This window comes from Cynocephalus volans, chromosome 2, assembly GCF_027409185.1.
Source record: "Cynocephalus volans isolate mCynVol1 chromosome 2, mCynVol1.pri, whole genome shotgun sequence".
NCBI lineage: Eukaryota > Metazoa > Chordata > Mammalia > Dermoptera > Cynocephalidae > Cynocephalus > Cynocephalus volans.
Window position 1 is genome coordinate 120,055,965 of NC_084461.1, and position 20,528 is coordinate 120,076,492.

General features: G+C 52.3%; 1 protein-coding gene across 1 annotated transcript; it reads right to left on the reverse strand.

The window, feature by feature from the left end:
* Nucleotides 1-3,370: 3,370 nt before the first annotated feature.
* Nucleotides 3,371-3,682, reverse strand: SMIM32 (small integral membrane protein 32). Its single transcript, XM_063085461.1, has one exon. The coding sequence runs from the start codon at nucleotides 3,680-3,682 to the stop codon at nucleotides 3,371-3,373; it is 312 nt and encodes a 103-aa protein (XP_062941531.1).
* Between the last annotated feature and the right edge of the window lie 16,846 nt (nucleotides 3,683-20,528).

Consider the following 20,528-nt stretch of genomic DNA (forward strand, 5'->3'; position numbering starts at 1 on the left):
TCCAGGACTCAGGCTTTTGGTCACCACTATTCGTCTCTCCCTGGTTCAGCCCTCTTGCCTGCTCCCAGTGGTTGGTTGTAGCAGAGGAGCCCAAACACCCATGCCATGGGCTCTATTCCTATTTTTAGCCTGCCATGCCCAGCTCTTCAGATGTGATTCCAAGGCATCTTGGGATTGGTGGGATAGCAAAGGGCAGGAGGATATGTGTGTACAGATCTACTTCCCAGATATCCATCTGTCTTAGGTTGGTCTACCATAGCAAAATACCATAGATGGTGGCTTAAACAACAGAAATTTATTTTCTCACAGTTCAGGAAGCTAGAAGTCCAAGATCAAGGTTCTGGCTGATGTAGTTTCTGGTGACAGCCCTCTTCCTGGTTTGCAGATGGCTGTCTTCATGCTATATCCTCACATGGCCTTTTCCCAGTGAGTGTGTGGGAAGAGAGAGAGAGTGCTCAAGCTCTTTAGGGTCTCATAAGAACACTAATCCTATTGGATCAGGGCCCTACCCTTATGACTTCATGTAACCTTAATTATTTCCTCACTCCAAATATAGCCACTCTGGGGATTAGGGGATCATGGGAGGACACATGCATTCAGTCCATAACACCATCTAAATGTCCAATCGCATTGTAGCCCACATATTCTGCATATCAGTAGAGGGCAGACATGAACTTGGCCATATCCCTGCTGTCCAGGGGAGAGTCTGGGGCTGTGTCCAACATGAGAACAAACCCATTACTGCTCAGCTAGACCAACACTATCCCAGAAAAGGAAACGAAGTTACTCAGGTTCATAGTGCTGGCAAATAGCACTCTTGCTGATCCTGCTTGCTTCCTAGATGTCAGCTACATGCAGGCCTAATTACCCAGGAACGTATTACAGGAGTATCTATTCATTTGAAGTGGCCAAGCTTTTGGCTTAGGTGGCCAAGGCCACTGTTGCCCTGTAGAGGTATCAGAGAGATGCTTTCCAAGTTTGTGTCTATTTTAGCACAGTTTGGCTTTAACCCCTTGAGGTTTTTGTGTCAATATTTCATTAAGGGATCGCAAGAGCCTTCTGGATTATTTGGGCTCTAGCTGAGTTTGGCCCAGGAACTACAAGTGACTTCCACACCAATCATCCACTCATCTTCTCCTCTGAAGGGACCAGCCCTTGCATTTGCTTATGGTCACACAGACAGTGGCCCTAGTAGGAACACATCTGTTTGTGAGTCAGCTTCTCCCAACAGCAGTGCTGCCTCAGCACTTTGTGCTCACTTTGTGCAAGCATTGTGCTCACACAATACACTGGTTATATGGTGTCATACTCAACCCTGTAGAGCTAAGTGATACAGTAATACCCATTTCACAGTTGAGGAAACAGGCTCAGATAGGTTAAGTAATTTACAAAAGGTCACACGGCTAGTGAGAGGTAATGCTGGTGTTTAAAGCCAGACAGTTGGCCTCTGGGAGCTTCTACTTCTAACCACTCTGCATACCACCTTCAAGACCATTGGGACATGTGGTGGAGGAACACTCTGCCTCTACATTAATCTCTGACCCCTCACAACCCCCCAGCCAAGTCTAAAGGGTCCTGCATATCAGCAGCACGTGATTTGGGTATGCCAGTCTAGGCCCGCATACTTCTCACACTTATTCCCCTCTAGACCCTTCTGCAACCAAGGTTCATGCAGATTCACTGGGTTACCCTTACTGTAGGCTGGAGAGATTTGGCTACATTTCCAAACGTTGAGCTAAAATACTCTGTAAGGTGATCACAGAACTGGCACCATTAAGACCCGGCTGGTGGTTAGTTCTGGAAGGCGTGGGCAGTGAAGTCCAGGGAGGTTTTCCTGGCTTCCATTGCTCATCTCTGCTGGGATAGGAGCCAGATGGGAATTTTGGGTACTGGCTGAGGAGAAGTGGTGGTGATGAGGCCTGGGCTAGCCCTGGCCAGTCTTCTCCAGCTTCAGCTTGACCAGTTTCACCCCCTACATGGTTTAGAATTACCGAATTAGATAATCTGTCAAAATCTCTTCTAGTAAACTCTAGTGCTCCATTGAGCCAGGTGACTCCTGGAACTGTTTTAAATCCCCATAAAAAGACTTTCTAGAACTATGACAACTTTGAAAATGGTCAAGTTTATCACAAACCTTTCTATTCCACCTCAAGTTCTTTGAAATCGTTTTCCCCTAGCTGGGTTGATTCATCCATTTCTTTCCTGCCAGGGTTCTTCAGGGCTGGTCCCCTGTCTACTTTGGACAGCTGCCCCCTACCACCTGACCTTCAGGCTCTTCCTTCACAAGATGCTTCTGGTCCAGAGATTGCTCTCCAGAGGCTTCAGGCCCAGGGAGTCTCTGAGAACAAATGGGAGGAGGACAGGTGGAAGGGAATGCCCTGCAGAGAGGGGCCCCCGTGGAGCCCTGCAAACAGGAATTTATTCAGCAGACCAGGCAGCAATTATCCCTGGAGACTTCCCTGAAAAACTTCCCAGAACAAGTAACTGGCTGACTCTTTTTGGGAAAAGCTGGAGAGACGGAAATATCATAAGACTGACCTGGGCTACCGCGTGCAGAAGGCCGGTCGCCGTTGGGTCTCCTCCTGCTTGTGATCTACCTGCCTTTATTTCTTTGCCAAACCGGCGCAACCAATGACCAGAGCGTTCTAAGCACTGAGGCTAATTCGGTGAGACTTTATTGTAGAAATGCGGTCCCTGGATATGTGAGATGCACGTCCCCGAATGCAGGGCACTGCAGGGGGAACCCTACGCCTCTCCACCGGGCCCCACTCCGCCCGTGCCCGCAGAGGGTAATAGATCCTTGGACCCGGGAGGGACCCACTGAAACCCTGCCTCCCATCATTTCCCCAGGGGGACACGGCCCCCGAAAGCCATCATTCCAAAGTCCGGCCGAGTGCACACTCGGATCCTAGTGGGTTCCTCGGTGCCGAGGAGCAGGAGAGGCGGTAGCAGCCGTAGTGAGACCGCCACAGGGCCGGGATAGCGGACAGGCAGCTCTCAGCTAGTTGCGCGCTTGTCGTGCCTGCCTCTAACCGTTTGCAAAGTAAGGCAGTCAGCAGGCGGCGAGCAAGGCTCTTGCGCCCGAACGAGCGCGCCGTCTTTCAGGAAGGTTCCCCGATTGGACCCGCTGTCCAGGGGAAGAAAGACTCAGACACGGCGTCAGAACCATAGTACCTTCAGGTACCAGGATCGAGACCCTACACAGCCCGCTAACGCTGTGGTCCCCCTTTACTCTCGGGTCTTTGGGTCAGGGTGCAGCGCCCGGAGGGACCAGCGGCCCCCGGCCGTCAAGCCCGTCCTGCCTGGCTCATGCCAGCTGCTCTTGGCGAGGCCGGCACAGGGCGCCCGGCGGCCCTGGCTCAGTCCGACCCTACACCGGCCGCGTCTTCCAGGGCGCGCGGGCGTCGCGCAGCGAGCGGTCGTGGGGCAGCGCGGCGAAGGCCGAGTGGCGCAGCTGGCAGCCGATGAAGAGGACGACAAGCGCCACGGAGAGCAGCAGCAGGAAGAAGAGCAGCAGGTAGGTGGGCAGGTCGGGCTTTGCGACCGCGCCGTCCCGCACTCCGCGCGCGGTGGCCAGCTCCAGCGGCAAAGCGCCCTCTGCCTTGACCGTAGCTCCCGGGGCCAGCGCGCTGCCTGCCGCCACCTCGGGGCCGCCCGTGGCGTTGAACACGTCGCCGTACATGGCCCGCGGGTCCCGCCGACCCCGGCCGGACCGCCTCACTTGGCCTAGTGCAGACCGGCGCCCCCCGGCGCCTCCATGGCGCGCCCCTCCCTCCCTGCTGCGCGCAACTGACCGAGAGCCGTTGCCTTCGGGCCGGCTGGGGCCGCAGAGTCCCCGGGACGCGTCCGCTCACTCGCCTCCGCGCTCAGCTGCTTTCCCTGCGGGGTGGCGGACCCTGGCGCTCGGAGCTGGACAGCCTCGTGTCCGCGCCCCTCGGGCTTTGCCTGTTTCTCTCCGTTGCCACAGGACGGAGGCCCCGAGTCACTAAATCGTCTCGCGGTTTTACAGCCGCCCTCTCAGCTCGGACCCCCTGCTCAGGTGAGCTCCGGGCTCCGGGGCGCCTCTGGGCTGCGGCGGCGGTGGAGAGTGCGGCCGCAGCCCGGGGTCCCTGCTCAGAGCCTGGACGCAGAGTGCACCGAGCAGTGGTGGCCCGGGAGTCCTCCGCGTCCTCTAGAGCCGCCGCTGCCGCCGCGTCTCGGAGCAGTCCTGCAGCCTCGGGTCCCCGTGCAGATGCCCGGTGTGCGGCGAGCCTGTCCTCACTCGCTCCGGCTGCTGCGCTCCTGTCTTGAGCTGGAGACTGAGCTCTGAGTCGGCTCTGAGCGCGCTCAGGTCCCGGGCGGGGGAGACGCGGAAGGGAGGCGGGACCGGCGGCGACTGCCCCTGGGTAGCGGCTGCGAACCAATGAGGGCGAGAGAGGACACTGCTGCGACTGCCCCCAGCCCGGCCTCACATCGCTAACGGACAGAGGAACATACAGAGAGAGGGAGAGAAAAAAAACAAAAACAAAACAAAACACAGGGTCACACAAAGACTGACGGAAAAAGACACATTACAGACCTATGAACAGAGCCACACGCAAAACAGAGACAGACCGCTGTGGACAGCAGCCCGATGCAGAGACAAGGCTCGGCCGAGCATGGACACCTGCTTCATTCTCCTCCAGGCAGGCAGGTTTGCTCCGAGCCCTCGCTGGCTGCTGGGGAGCTCGGGCAAAGCACGCCGCGTCCGGGGCGGCCCTGGGAACGGCAGAGGCCCTCCCAGACAGGCGTGTCCAAGCACCGCGGACCCAGCGTCCTCTCTAGCTGTGTCCTGACGGGGCAGGGGCTCCTTTCACCAGGAGCTCATTTGTTCAGCTCCTTTTGCCTGTTCTGCTCGGCACAGAGGGGCAAGAGGGGGACGTGGCGCTACCAATGGCCCACCTGCCCTCGACAGCCCTGGAAAAGCATAGTGGCCAGGACAGAGGTGGCCAGTCAATTGGGCTGGGGTGGGGTGGGCAGGGGTCTCCTTGTCCAGGAGTCCAAACTCCTCACTTCCTCTGAGAAGCCGTCCAAGCACCCCAGACTAGAATGGCAGCACTGCTCTGGGCCAGCACAGCCCCTGCACTTCTCCTCTATAGGCACCTACCACTCTGGACTGCCACTGTCTGGCAGGACCAGAATTAGTGGGGGGCTGGTGAGAAGCCTAGGGCACAAAAATCAAAGAAGGCATTTGCTCTCAGGGTCCTGCAAGTGTGGGGTGGGGAGTAGGTGCCTCCTTCAATTTCATACCCTAAATACCTCAGCCCTCATCCTGGTCCCAGGCCCGATGCATGGTCACTGTCCGACACCCTCACTCTCTCTCTGTCTCTTCTTCCCCATCAAGGGCACAGTACATGGGAGAACTTGGTGACATTGGTTGGATGAATCGGCAAAAAGATGAGTTAGTTTTTCTCCTCTCCCCACTGCACCTCATACCTGGCCACAGGTATAACAAGAACAACCAAGACATACAAGGCGAACCTCGGCCAGAGCTCATCCCCACACATCCCTACTCAGCTCAGCAGAAACACGTCTGCAAGCTCTTTGTCTAACTTTGGAATTATGGTCCCAAGTCCTGCCCCTACAGAGTGTTTGGTGGCTGAAAGAGTGCCCAAGTGCCTTCAGTGTTTGCCACTTAGTCCCATGCATGGGCCGATGGAGGGCAGTCCTGGGCCAGAGGGGGCTGTCTGGAGGGCAGGGCCTGGCAGGACTCAGGACTGCCCAATCTACCCAGTCACCATCCCAGACAGGACCTGCCATTGTCCTGGGGAGCTGCCCAGTAAGCCCCAAGGGTACAGGACTGTGGGCCTCCATGCTTGGCTGCTGCTCAGGCCAGCACCTCATTTCCAGATGGGAAAGCTGGCTCTAAGAGGGAACAGGGCTTATCTGTGTTAATACAGGACAGCCACCATGTAACAGTGATGTAGCAGCAGCAATGGCAGTGGGCCACGCAGGAAAGGGATGGCAATCCCTTTCTCTGCAGACTTGACCTGTTTTGGACAGTATTTTTCTCAGCCAGTAGGATCCTAGAGGACATTATGTGAAACAAGAACCAGCCTTGTCAGTGGCACTTTAAGCCATGGGGAGGGTCAGCATGGGGGTTGGATGGAGGGAGTTTTACCTAGGTGAAGCCCCTCCTTCTTAGTTTCTGGTGAGGCTTGAATGCATGACTTGAGTAGCTCAGTTTGGGGCTTGGCTTAGAATTTCCTCCTGGAGTCTGCATGGGGAGTAAGTGGCCTGCTTTCCTCACTTCCTCTCAGCTCCCCCCAGGATAGCAGGTAAGAGCCCAGGTGGTGGCGGGAAGCCTGGGCAGCTCAGCTGGGAGGTCCTAAGTGGAATCTGGGGCAGGCCTCAGCTGTACAATGAGAAGTTATGGCAGGTGATTTCTGGTCCTGCTCTAGAAACGTGCTGTGATCCTCCAGGAAACGAGTGTGGAGCAGGGGAGTCCGCAAAGGGTTGGTGTGCATGGAGAGTCCCTGCAGCTCCACTGCTCATGGTGGGGGCAGGAAATCTCTGCACCTGGGGTCCCTGACACTGCTCATTTCTTCCCCATGGTCACTCCTCCTTTTCATCCCCAGATAGCATTTTATAGAAGTTAAGTAACACGTGCAAGGTCCCACACCTATGATTGGAGGAGCTGGTGCTTGAACCCGGGCAGCCAGGCTATAGGGTCCATGTGCTTAACCTCTGTGATGAACTGCCTCCGATGGCAGAGTAGTTCTAGTGGCACCAGTCATGGCCTCTTAACCACAGCTGAGCCTGGGCCTGAGCTTCAGGGTTCATCTTTCTTCCCACAGCATACTGTGATGGGCACTGCTATTGTCTCCATTTTCCCAAGGAAGAAAAAACCCCCAGAAGTGATATCGCTTGTCAGGATCACACAGCTGGGAGGAGCACATGCAAGGGGGCCTCAAACTCCTCAATATGTCCTCACTCTTAAGCTGCTTTTCCTAATGAGAAACTCAACAGGGTGTGTGGTCACATGGCCTTTCCTTTTGGTAAATTTGGTAAAGTTGGAGGAGGTATCTTGTCCTTTTTGGGGGGTCCTTCTGTCCCTAAGTGGGGAAGATACTGTTTCTTTTCCAAAAGATGTTCAGAGCTCTGAGATGGCAGTCACGTTCCCTGCACATCCCCGGGCAGAAAATTAAACAAGGCTGGTACTGAGTAAATGCAGACACGAAGTTTACACAGCTTTTTATACAAGCCAGAGCGACCTTCCATTAAGGGATCTTTGTGTACTCATACATTTAAGTCTTTGGAAAAGATTATAAAAAGGACCTTAGAGGTTGGCTTTGACAGGCAGAGGTCACAGAGCTGGGACCCCAGAGTGATCTCTTCCCATTACGAAGTTGTTGAGTGACACACGCTCCTTCCTGCTGGCCTGTCTGTGGAGAGACCGAGAAAGGTGGGGCCAGGGTGCTTTTCCTGCCACGAGGGAGCCATTTGGCAGCTGTTTAATGGAAACTTGGGAGATCGGGAGCATTAAAGCCCCAGGATTTTGTAAACTGTGCCACGCTGGCCTGCAGTGCTTGGCGAAGCTATTTCTGTTTCTTCCACATGCTAGGGGAATTATTATTAAACCACTCAACATCAAACAGAGGCTGGGGGTGAAGATCAAGGGTGAAAAGTAGCTGTCTGAAGGGTGCAGTTCGTTGCTGCTGGGGTGGGTTTTTCTGTGTATGGAGGGGAGGGTGGGCATGAGACTACGGCAGGACAGAATGGCCTCAGCTTCTTCTAATGCTGATGATGCCCTTGCTTGCAGAACTTTTTTCTTTTTAATCATCATCCCTGGCAATTCTGCTTGTTTTATATATGGACTTGGCAACTGTAATGGTTTGTGACTGAAGGTTACATTTTAGAATGGCCATTTTAAGAACTAAATAGTAAGAAGTCCAAGCCCAGGCTCTGAAATGAAGCAATTTTCCAAATGAGAACAGGCTATTAGGAGGCTTGGAGAATGGTCATGCCAGGGCTTTCATGGTGTGGTTTTGTTAGAGGAGTGGGGTGACTGGAGAGAGGACCGGGCATAAGGGAGAGACGCCTCTGCAAGGAGAGATCACAGAAGGGCTTAGTATCTTGTCCTAAAAAAGGGCATCTCTGGCTCTGTCCTCTACTCCCATCAGCCTGTGGGGTTCTGTTGGGACCAGATGGTGGTAGGGAGAGAGTCAGTCCCAAGATTCACTGGGCTGCCTGGGGCTGGGACTGGGGGTGTCAGCAGAGGGTGCAAACCTGGAGCTGCAGGCTATGGGTGTTGCTCTGACTCTGGTGAAGGATGACTCTGAATGTGCCATTTTATGGACCAAGTCTTACCACTCACTGGTCAGTACCTCAACATCTTTCTTTTTGGTTTGAATGACATGTGACCTTGCCTGCCTCTCTGGGTCCCTTTGGCTGTGTGGCCTCAAGCCAAGTGGGACATAAGCCTTCTAGGCTGCTGGCACTGATAGCAGACTGGTTGCCATCCCCTGGGCCTGATCACCTAGCCTTCTCTGGGAAGGGCAGAAGTTTGTTGGTGGTGAAACTCCACTCCTCCTGCTGCCTGGCCCAAACAGGGGTGTGGAGTCATGAGCAGGGTCACTGAGTGCTAAGGACGGGCTTTCTCTCTCTGCTGCCTCCAGAGTCACTCTGTGCGAAGCTGGGGCAAGGCTAGGGGGCAGCAGGAGGTACAGGCTTGAGCTGTCTGTCTGCAGATTTCGCTGCTGAGATGGGGGTCTGGGCAAGCAGTTAGAAGCCTGACTTCTCTCTCAGGGAATTAGTACTGGCACTGCAAGGACAGGCAACCACCCCCAGTGACTCACTGCTCCTCACCTCCCCAAAGACCAGGCCAAGCCTACAGACCCAGTCCTTTAGAGAAATCTCTTCATTTCTTTATGGGGTCCTTGGCAACTGGCCTGGCCTCCCACAACCCTGTCTTCATGGATCCAAATCTCGAGGTTACCTGTGATTAAATGAGTGGCTGGTGTAGGAGAGACAAACTCTGACAACATTCGCTCTTCATGCCTGTCCCCTCCTGCATGCACTCAGACTATAGGGAAGGATTTTCGTCCTTGACTAGAAAGAGGAAGAAAACCCAAGTCTACAAATTTCAGGAGCATATTCCTTCAGGGTTTAAAATTATGTTTTCTTTTTCTCCCAAAAGTTAACACCCACACCTCCCACCCCCACACACAACTTGGTGTCTCTCTCATAAAACTACTAGGGATCCCCATTCTCTTAGGTTTGGATAAGTCCCTCACTGCAGCCCATCACCCCCTGCTCCAAAGCTTGCCTCTGGCCAGTGTCTGGGGGGCAGCTCTCATTTCTTCTCTGGTCTTTCCTGCCCCCCTGCCACTGAGCAGCGCCGTCTTCTCCTGTGGGAGTGTGGCAGGGTCATGACTGGTTGCTCAGAGGCCCCAGGCAAAAGGGACTGTGGATGTGGGGTGGCCCTTTGACCAAAGGATAGCACATTAGTGATCAAAAATCTGAGAAAGATGGTCCCTTTTGCTCTGTCAGTCCTTGACAGGGAGGAGGGACAAATATGCCCATGGCGTGATTCATGAGATGTGATTACTTAAAAAAAGTTTTAAGTGAGAGAACTGAAGCTGTCCTTTAAGTGGCATTTTAAAACTAAATTGGAAGCTACATTAGCATTGCCATTTGATGCTGAGGCAATAGAAATTCAGCGTGCTCCTTTCAAGACATTAGGTTGTATCCATCGTGGAAGGTTTCCTCGGGGGGGGGGGGCACGTGTGGTTCCTGCACCCCAGTCCTGCTGGGGAAGGGGCTTCCCTTACTCCTTCCCTAGGGAGGTTCCCTGTGGGCTGGTGTCTGGTGGATGGCACAAGTGGGCTGGGTGACTTGGAGTCATCCAGCCCCTTCTCAGAGAAAGCCTTCGGGATGACATTCCCCCAGAAATGGCACTGGCCTTCACCAGTGTGTGATGGTCTCAGCATCTCAGCTGGAGCCAAATAGGGAAAACAAGAGGATGATGGGGGGTGTTAAGGGCATTTCAAGAGATGCCAAGCCACCATCCAGCCTAGGCCTTCTGGCCCTGGATTCACCCACCCAGGCAAAAACAGCAAGGTCTTGCACTCTCTGCAATGGGAGCTGAAGACCTGGGGGCAGTGTTCTCCAGGGACTGGTCTCAGCTTCTCCTCATGGGACCTCTTCTCCCCCAGCCCCTTCAGAATCACCTGGCGTGCTTTTTAAAATTCAGATTTTGGTCCCAACCCCAAAGATTCGAACCTAGCATTTGGAGCTATGAATGCACAGGCATATTTGTGTGTGTGTGTGTGTGTGTGTGTGTGTGTGTGTGTGTGCTTGCACGTGCATCTCTGTGTGTGTGATATAATCAGATATTAACCAAGGCATCCTTTGCATTTCCTAATGCTTTCACTCCTTCCTGGAAGACAGATGGCAATCAGACTGCCCAACATTAATTACCCCAGGGAAGGGACAACATTGCAGAGTTCAGCTAAGAAAGGAGTCAAATTATTGGCTTCCAAATTTCAAAAGTCTAAGCCTGGATATAAGGTTTAGAGCAAGACATAATGAGTGAGGGCAGGGCTGTGGCTGGCATCTATGGCACATCTGCATGAACTATAAAAATGTGCCCTTTCCCTTGGTCTCCTGTTGCACCTCCGCCTTTCAGTGGGCACCTTTGTGCAGTGCACACACTGCTCAACCATATGTGGCAGTGCTGCGTAAGAGCAAAATTTCCCATCCCTGCAGTTAGAAAAGATCTCCCTGATCTTGGGGCAGGGTAGAGTGGGAGGTGAGGAGAGGAGAGTTGGTGGGGAGACAAGGAGAGCTTACATGTTGATAGGTCTCTGAGACGGGGAGGAAGGGTTCTTTGTCTTGAGAGGGATGACAGAAGCTCAGATAGTTTGGAGGATCAGGATGCAGAGGTAGATGATAAATACTTTTCTTAGGCAGAGTCCGAAGGAAGCAGAGCTCTCAGAGCATCTGTGGTTCCCCCAGCCCCACCTGGTGTGAGGTGGTAGGACAATTCCTGCAAACTCACCTAAGTGTGCCTGAAGTGCTGAGGGGCCATCGCAAGCTGACTCCAGCTGCAAAGTGGTTTGGACACAAAGGCTTCTGAGTCAGTGCTCCCAGAAGGGCATGAAAGGCAAGCAGGCATTCTGGAGGACTTTTTGGATGGGAACGAGGGTCCATGCAGCAGTGACTTACAGGACTGGCCTTTAGGAAGCAGATAGGACAACAGGGGCACGGTGGACACCAACGCAGTCAGAGAGAGCTATGGATGGGATAATAGCTGCCTTAGGCCTGCATAATTTAGCACAGTGCCAGGAAAGTGGGTGAGGGGAGATTTCTACCACCTCAGAGGAATGGGAACATGGGGGGCTTCTAACAGAGATTGCTTAATAGAGAAATAACCTTACATTTCTTATCCACTTGAGTTTGTGGATTAAGATTCCTTTAAATATGCAAAGAAAACCACAAGTAAATACCCCCTAATAATTATAGCTAGGTGGTTGGATTAGGGTGATTTTCATTTTCTTCTTTTTGAGCACTGAGGTTTTTGAAAATTTCTCCAGTGGCCATGGCTTACTTTTGTAATGAGAATAATATGTTTTTTTTTTTTTTTTTTTTTCTCAAAAAAACACTATAAAACAAAACAGCCAAAGTAATTTGCTTTTTTATTTCTCTCCCCTGTCTCTCGGGTCCTCATTTCTTACATGCCTCATCCATCTGGCTTCCTTCAGCCCCCTCCAGGCTCCAGGAGGCAGAGGCCTGGGCACTGGCTGGCAGGTGGGGTTGGAGCTGGAGGGGGGTGGACAGTGGGCCCGTTGGGAGTCCTGGAGTGATAGGCCCTGATTCATGGTGACAGTGACGCAACATCACACAGAACAGTTTTCCATCCTCTCTGCGCCCTCTTGAGAGGGCAGCCAGGGTGGAAGAGATACGCTCATCGTTACAGGCTTTGGGGAGATGGTCTCTCCTCTCCCCAGGCAGAGGGTGCCGTCTGGGCTCCACCGAGCCAGAGGGTGAGCGGGCTGGGCTTTTTCATTTCATGCCCTTTCTTGGATCTGCTTCTCTGGCTCCTTGGAGCCCAATCTCAGAACCTCACTCTAAATCACAACAGAGGAAAAGGCCCACCCTTGGGGGCCTCTTAGGACCATTTGGAAAGAAAGGGAAAAGAAGACAAACTAGTCGGGCCCCTTTAAGGAATCCTACCTGGGAGAGAACAGGGATGAAAATAGAACCAGGAGGCAGGAGGAGGAGGTTTAGCAGGCTGGAGGGAGAAACATGCTGATTATTAAAGAGTGAGTTTCCTGGGTCTAATTATGAACGCACTTAAACAGTGCATTTGCTCCTGACAGCGATCGGAAGTGGCTTCATTTCAGTCACAAAGAGTAGAAAAGGGTGCTAGAAATAAAAGGTAAATCTTAAATCAGAGGAACCAGCCCCTGTGTCTTTACCCCTCCCTGCCCCTCATCCCTCTTTGCTGTGGTGGGAAGAGGAGTAGACCCGCACCCCTCTCTCTCACACACCCTCCTTGCTCCGCCTGGCTGGAGCTTCTCATCCTGCCATCTTTGTCAGCAGAACCTGCCAGCATGATGGGGGACAAGGCCCGCCTCCCCAAGGTTCTCTAATGCCAGGACACTGTGGAAGCGTGACAGCTCCAGCTGGGCAGGTTGTCCCACTCAGGGCTCTGCTTTCTGATTGCAGGTGAGTTCCGAGAGCCCAGGACAGAGTGGGGAGGGACACTGCCCATACCCCAGTGCAAGATTTACATTTCCTTACCTCCAAGAAACAGAAGATAAAATCTAAACTAAGCCATTCCTGGAGACTGTTATTACCCCAAACCCTTGTTACTATCCCTTTACTATAAATTTTCAATTAATGATGATGCTGTTTATTAATGGATATGCAGCATAGGAGAGGGTGGGATTGAGCTATTCATGCCTCCAATGCTTTATTTCCTATCCTTTCTGCATGCCTGAATCTTATATATCCTTCCAAAACTGGATCAGTCCCACCTCAGTGAAGACCAGAGAGCTATCTAGAGCACTGGTCCAGGCTCGACATCCAGTTCCATCTCCACTACCCCCCAGTCCGGTAACCTGATAACCATGCAATTGTGTTCAAATATGATTGCCCAGGCCCTGCCCTTAGTGTGTGGATCTACATTATCAATATATGTCCCAGGGGAGTCTGAGGCAGGAGGTTCCAGGACTGCATTAGGAAATAGCCCACAAGGACTGTCCCTCCTCCCCAGGGGCAGTGTTTCTACACTTGTTGCCCAGCCTAAGGGCACTTCTCCCACTCAATTCTGTTTATTGGCATCCACTCTGCACCCAGTCCTGTTCATGGGGCTCAGGGGCTTCTAGTTCATGGGGGGGCTCACTCAATGGGACCCCTACTCTACTTAAGCTCTTTCTATAAAAAGGGGATAATGAATCCTGCCCTACCGACCTCACTGGGTTGTTGTTTTAATTAAATGAGATAAGGGATGTGAAAGTGCTCAGTTAGCTGTAAGACTGCAAATCTCAGGGGGGTGATCATGGTCCACTGGGCAATGATTCACTGACTGCCTTGTGACGTCTCTCCTGTATTGCCCACCACTCTATTAAAGTCTCACAAATCTGCTTATCTGTTCCCAGGCTCGACTCCTTCCTCTCCAGCGAGACTGCAAACTCCTCAGAGCTGGAGTCTGCAGAATCCTTCCAGACCTTCGCACATTGTGGTATATGAGCTGAGGTGATGACTGAGTTAACTGGCTGCATTCAGCTTGTTCAACAAAGTGTGCATCTTTCTGCAAGATGGCCAAAGCTATTTTGGGGGGAGTTTCTATTGCTGTCCAGAAACAGCGTTTCTTTCTAAGTGGAGTAAAGCTGACCTTGGTAGGTTGGAGACCCTGACTGTAGCTTCATTCACACATGCTGACTTGCATTCATAGGGGAGGCAACAGGACTTATGATTCAGGAGTAAATCATTCTTTGGGAATGAATGGATGAGATTACTCTCCTATGGATGGGCCAAGTATGGTGTGAAAATTTCATGGATCATCTCCCAGTCCCTTTATTTTAGTTATCTCTCACTAGGTAACATATCACCTCAAGACTTGGTGGTCTAAAACAACAACACTTTATTATTTCTCATGGTTCTGTGGTTGACAAGGCTCAGCTGGGTGGTTCTTCTGTTTTACATAGCTGAATCACTCATGGAGCTGCCCTCAGCTGGAGAACTTGGCTAAAATGGAAAGCACAAGAGGCCTCTCATCCTCCAAAGTTTCTCTCCACAGGCCTCCAAATGTTCAGCAGTCTAGCTGAGCTTCTTTGCAGCATGACAGCTGGCTTGTTGTAAGATAAGCTCCAGTGGCATGTGCTTAAAAAGCCACTGCTTGTGCTATAGTTGCTAATGCCCATTGGCAAAAGCAAGTTACATGACCAAGCCTGGAGTCATTGTGGGAGGGGAATACACAAGGGTGTGAGTGCCAGCAGACGTTTTTCATCAGAACCATGGATATTATAGCTCACCACAACTGTATTTCCCTTTCTTTCTTGGGAAGTCACCCAAATACTTCACAGAACAGAATAGCAGCCATGCAAAGCATTTGTGTTTATCTGGGAAATGGAGCATCTGCCCAGAAGAGCATTTCTCTTTCAATGGGACTCAGTGCTGCTGGCCCTGCCATTCCTGTGCTTGGACACCTGTGATGTGACTTGGGGGAGGTTACACAGACCCAGGCTCCTCTGCTCTGTGCCAATGGTGGTTGCATTAGTCCATTTTGTGTTGTTATAACAGAATACCTGAAACTGGGTAATTTATAAAGAAAAGAGGTTTATTTGGCTCACAATTCTGGGACAGCTGCATCTGGCATGGGCCTCAGGCTGCTTCTGCTCGTGGTGGAAAGTGGCAGTCAGCCGCCAGGTACAAGCAGATCACATGGTGAGGGGAAGCAAGAGAAAGAGGAAAGGGAGGTGTCATCCTCCTTTAAACAACTAGCTCTCTTGGGAACTAATAGAGTGAGAACTCACTCACTACCCTTCCTCCATCCCCAGGGAGGGTATTCACCTATTCATGAGGGATCCGCCCCTATTACCCAAACACCTCCTGACATTGCCACATTGGGAATCAGATTTCAACATGAGCTTTGGGGGACAAACATATCCAAACTATATCAGTGGTTTATGCCTCTGGGTAACCACAGCCACAAGGGAGGAGACGCCGAGGCCTGTCAGGTTGTCAGTTTCTCTCTGATGTACCCTTTGCAGCAGTGGCTTCACACAGATGCCTCCTCTCGCCCATTGGTTTCTGGTGGTGACCTCTGAGAGGCCTCTAGGAGTCCCTGCACATCACAAAGATGAAGTCACGATTGTCTCCTTCACATGTCCTTGGGTTGCCTACAGGTCTCTGTCACCAGGTGGACCCATGTGGAAGCAAATATGGGGCCCCTTTCCCTTGTGCTGATGTTCTGGGGGCTTGGGCCCAGATCCCATTCTCACTTCCAAATTCTCCTCCTTGTTTCAGCCCACGCAGTGGAGCACCAGGGATGACCAGCAACATCCCCTGAACTTGGGGCACACTTTCAGTCTCTTTAGAGTTAGCCAGTTGCCTGATTTATGACCCTGTAGGTAGCTGTGCACACAGGCTGAGTGGGAGTAGCAGCTCCCTTCGTTTCTTCACACATCTGTGTCCTTGTCTCAAACCATTAGCTCCCTTTTCCAGATAGTGTCCCTTATGTTCATCACAGGCTGAATCTATCATGTCATATATATGCAGGGGGAAGACAGATGGGAAGGTCTTGAAGAATCAGGAAAGTGGTATTTCTACCCTTTGGGAGAAAAATTGAAAATCTGTTCAGAGTGACTAGAATACTGATCTGTGCTATTCTCTCCCTGCAGCCTCAACACACCAGAAGTCATTCACCTCGGAGCTGGAGCTCAGGGACATAGAAGCTCAGATGTTCCAGGACACAGCAAAACATCTGTGTATTATTGAAAGAGAAATATCGTGAGAAGACATCTCCGTGGCCTTTGCTGAAGCACAGAATACACATTCTCTTTACACTGCTGGTGACAGACAGTGATAATGCTGTGAACGTCTTTACATGCAGGTGTGTCTAAAAACCATCCTTGGCTCTCAGATAGAATGTTCACCTCCAGCAGGGCTCATCAGGCTTTGGGGGCATCTGATTCAGTTCTGCAGATTATGAAGGCACCAGGAGCTCTATTTTGCTGGAATGTCCATTCTGCAATTGATTTGAGCTGAGCATGAAACCCTGAGGCTCTATTCTGTTCTGTCATTGGAATGATCCAAAGAGTCACTTTCTCTCTCTCGGTGACGACTCCGGCTCAGGTCTGGGGCGGTCATGCTCCCTGCTCCCCACCCCCAGGACCAGTCTGAAAACCCTATGAGTCAGTGGTATAGCTGCTGGGATTCATGCTGCTCTCAATGATCTATGCTTATGGAAAGCAGCAGAGTCCCCAAATCCAATATCGAGTTGCATTTATGTAACTTGAATAGTCCAGTTCATCAGCTGTACTTACAAAATAAGCCTGTTTCCTATTTATAGCAGCAACCCCACCAGCCAGAAATTGGTCATTTTCAAAGTGTCTGCTGGTTATTTCTGGAGTCTCTGAGGGGTGACCCCACAAACAAGGGTGATAACTGTGGTCACTATGCTGGCTGCCTTGTCCCACCCCTCTGCTTTGCCTCCGCCTTGGCCTCCCCATTACCTGCCGCCTCCACAGCTGTTGAGAGATGCTTCACTGGGACGATTGTCCCTCACAGATATTCCCAAGAAATGCCAGCTCTGGATCCTTCCGAGGGTGGAGCCAGGACAGAGCAGGAAGACTTTTCTCCTTGTCCTGAGGTGCATGCATCCTCTGGGCCCCAGAGCAGCCCTACTATGTCCCACAGCTTTGTAGATTCTCTCCTGAACAGTTCAGTCAGCTCCTGGCCCCTAACCATTGTCCAGAATCTCACCATGTCTCAGGAGAAACTGTCTTGACAGTTTCTGGCCCTTGTTCCTCTAACCACAGAACCTCAAAACCAGCCCCAATGGAAGGGTAGGGAAAAGAAGTCATAGCATCATTTCTGTGTTCATCAGGACAGAAACCCAATGCGAATTAGCTTAAACAAAAATGGGACTTATTTACTGGTGAGGCTGAGAAGGCTTCTGGAACAGGTCACCAGTGCTAAGGAAGAGCTGTGGGAAGCAGAGCATCAGGAACTGGCCCATGTCACACATGCCCCCCTTTCCTCCCTTTCCTTTCTTCTCCCTCCCTCCCCTACTATGTCCTCTTCTCCTTTCTCTCTAGTTCTCGTGCCTCTTTGACTTCATTTGCAGTCTCTCCCTGTATGGCAGGGAGGTGTCTCCTGGTGTCTTAGATTTGCATTCTCCTATTCAGCAACCTTACCAAGAAAAGACTTGTCTTATCCAGTGTCCACATGTATATAAACTCAAGGAAGGACCATGGCTGGCTCTACTTGGGTCTGCTGTTGATTTCAGGGGAACTGGGCACTCTGGTTGGCTGCACTGGGGTTAGGTGCTGGCCTGTGTCTGGGGTGAAATGAGATCTGTTACCAGCTAAGTAGGGGGTCACAGCCAGCACAAAGCCACATGCTCCACACCCCTTTCTGCTAGTTCCCTCTCCTCTTGGCCCCTGCCCTGCCATCTCTCTGTTCTATCCCTGCATATACACTGACACGAGAGGTGGTTGGGGGTGGATGTGGCAAAGTTAGAAGTGTAGTCTACCCTAAGAGTGTCTGGACTTACCCTCAGACACCTGAAAGTGTCCCCTTAAATTTTTATTTGGCACATTTAAGTTGCCTTCTTTTGTTGTCTGTTTCCCCAACGTGCTGCCAGCTGGGTGGGGGTCACTGATGAGTGTGTGTGTATGTGTGTGGTGGGGGGGAGGGGATGTCAGGGTCCCCCAGGCAGCATGTTGGCTGCCACAGGACACATGGGTCTCTTTGTCAGCTGGCCCAGCTGCACCATATCAAGGCATATTGGGCCCTGATGGGTCCAGTTATTTCCGACTCAGACACTCTGAGGATATGACATGAGCACTTTTCAAACTACTGCAGTGAGAGGCCACTTTGCCCCTCCCTCCTCCTCCCTCCCCAGGCGTAGGGGCGGGGCCGGCTGCTTTGGAGGTCCTCCCCTGCTGCTGCTGAGCGAGGCGCTGGGCTTCCTGCTCCTTCTAGCAATGCCGAACCACCTCCGGCTCTGCAGGAGGCTGCGCTCACCTCTCTGCTCTCATTCCTCTCCTGCCCCTTCTGCAGGAAGCATTTCAGGATAGGGAGAGCCCCACGCACCTCAACCACCATTTCTCGCAGGCTTTTTGATTCTTCCCTCAATCCTCTCCCTGCTCTAAGGACTCAGGCCCTTGGAGACCAGCGCAGGGCACACCTTTCTCTTTTCCTGCTTTCTGTGCCATTCCTGCCCTGAAGCAAATGGCATAGGAGCTCCTAGCTGCCTACTGGCATTGGGTGGGGAATCAAAGGAGAAATACTGGCCAGAAGTTGGTAGGTGTCCCTACAGTGTGATCCCCGAGTGATGGGCTGTGCTCCCAGGACTGCGAGGAGGTCCGGTTAGCCTCTGGAGCTTGCTGCCCTGGGAGGTTTCCCTGACGGGTCACCAGCATCAGTTGACTTACATCTATGTGTCTCTCCTGGAGTTCCTCCCCTCTGGAACTTTCACTCTTTGAGGGATGAAGGAAAGAGCTGGGATAAACATAGAATGGAGGCGTGCCTGCCTGCCTGCCTGCCAGCCTCTGGGGCCTCACGCTCGGTGCTTTACATAAGTGTTAATGAACACTTGGAGGAGTGACAGCCCATGAGTCCACTTATTTTTAACCAGACGTGAATGCTCCCAAGCAGGGCAAGGTGCCCAGGCCTCCCCATGAGGGTGTCTGGTCACGGCCTTCCCAGGCCTGCGGCCGCTTGAGGAACTTCCGTGGAGTCAGGCCTGCCTTAGGGGACCTCCCCCAGCCTGGGTCGTGTTGGCCAATTTTTTGTCTTTGGGCCTTGCTGGGAGGGAAGGAGATAGCCCGTGATGGGCAGAGAGGCTGCTGTGCTTTCTCAAGTGTGTGAGCACACGTCCTTTAGCAACAGCTCTGGGGACTAATTGGGGTTTTTTGCCGGGGAAGTGTCACTATGATTTGCTGAGTCCTATTAGGAGCCATTGGAAAGTGACAGGTCACTGGAGAACTCGCTACTTAACCACTGGTTACCCAGCAGGCCTGGACTGGGCTGCCACTGCCGAGGCCCGTGTGCAGTGAGCAGAGTGTGCTGTGTTGGGTAAAGGTCACGGGGGCGAGGTGAGGAGGGAAGGAGCCACGCGTTTCAGCCATGCCTGGGCCAGGGCACAGCAGGGATGGCTTGTGTTTTCTATCCACTTACTCAGTTTTCCAGGGCCCATGGTGTGTCTGAAGGACATTCTGAAAACTGGGGCCCAGAAGGCCCAGCAGTAATCCACTGAGTGTCTCCTCTGTGGCCCTGTGCCAGCACCCAGTGGGGAATAAAGAGACCCGGGCCTCTCATGGAGCTTCCCTAAGAGCTGTGAAGACAGATCTAAAGGCACACATTACAGTTGTAGACGGAATGATGACAGTGTGCAGAGCTGCGGGGAGACTTGGGTGCTTTGGGAGGTGCACATGACTTCAGGGGTGTCCGTGCACTTTTCAGAGAGGGCCTGGGCTCTCTTTTCTCCTTGCTCATCTGTCCTTGAGCCCCTCTCGGGTTCCATTCCTCCCTTCCCCTGCCTGGCTAATTCAACATGGGCCAGGGAGATGGGGCAAGCTAGGGATGTTGTCAGTGCCTGGAAAATCATGGAGTGCTTGCCCCATCCCAGGTTGACGAACTCTGCCAGCCCTCAGTCCCAGGCCTCTCCAACAGCTCTCCACCAGGGAGGGTCTCTCCCCTGCCTGTCCCCATATCCATCTGGCAGCCATGAATCCACTCCTGGACCACCTTGACCTCTCAGATGGGGCATTAAAAGCCTAACGCATGGCGCTGGTTTTCTTTTCCAGGTTTTAATTACTTAGTGGGATGTGTTTTCCTTTATCTCGGTAAGGAACAGATTTGAGACTTGGTTTGATAGGAAAAGGGTGCTCCACAGTTTGAAAATGGGGTTGCCACCTGCCTCTGGTTGCAGGCAGATAGGGAAATTGAATAATGCACCTCAGAAGTGCTTGCGAGCATGCTGATGAAGATAAGTGGGACATCTGAAAGGAAGTCTTCCAGTAGTGTCCATAACTTGTCCCCTGGATAAATCAATTGCTCCTCCTACAAAGCATATTAGCCTCCCTATTCAGGGTCCAGGCTTAAAAAGAAGCCACACTGGACACATATAGCTCATCCCCAGTACCTGGCAAGGAACTCAGTAAATGTCTGCCGGATGAATTTATTCCTCATCTGCAGGCTCAGCGGGCGTGGCCGAGTATCTGAGAGAAGTGGTAGGCGTTCTCTCCAGAACAACACACTGCCACAAGGACGAGAAATCTGAAGGCCACTTCAGGACTCGTAGGTTCTTTGAAATCTGTCCATTGTCCCTC

Bases quoted from the DNA above. Each gene is read 5' to 3' on its own strand.
- SMIM32 (XM_063085461.1), bottom strand. From the start codon at position 3,682: ATGTACGGCGACGTGTTCAACGCCACGGGCGGCCCCGAGGTGGCGGCA.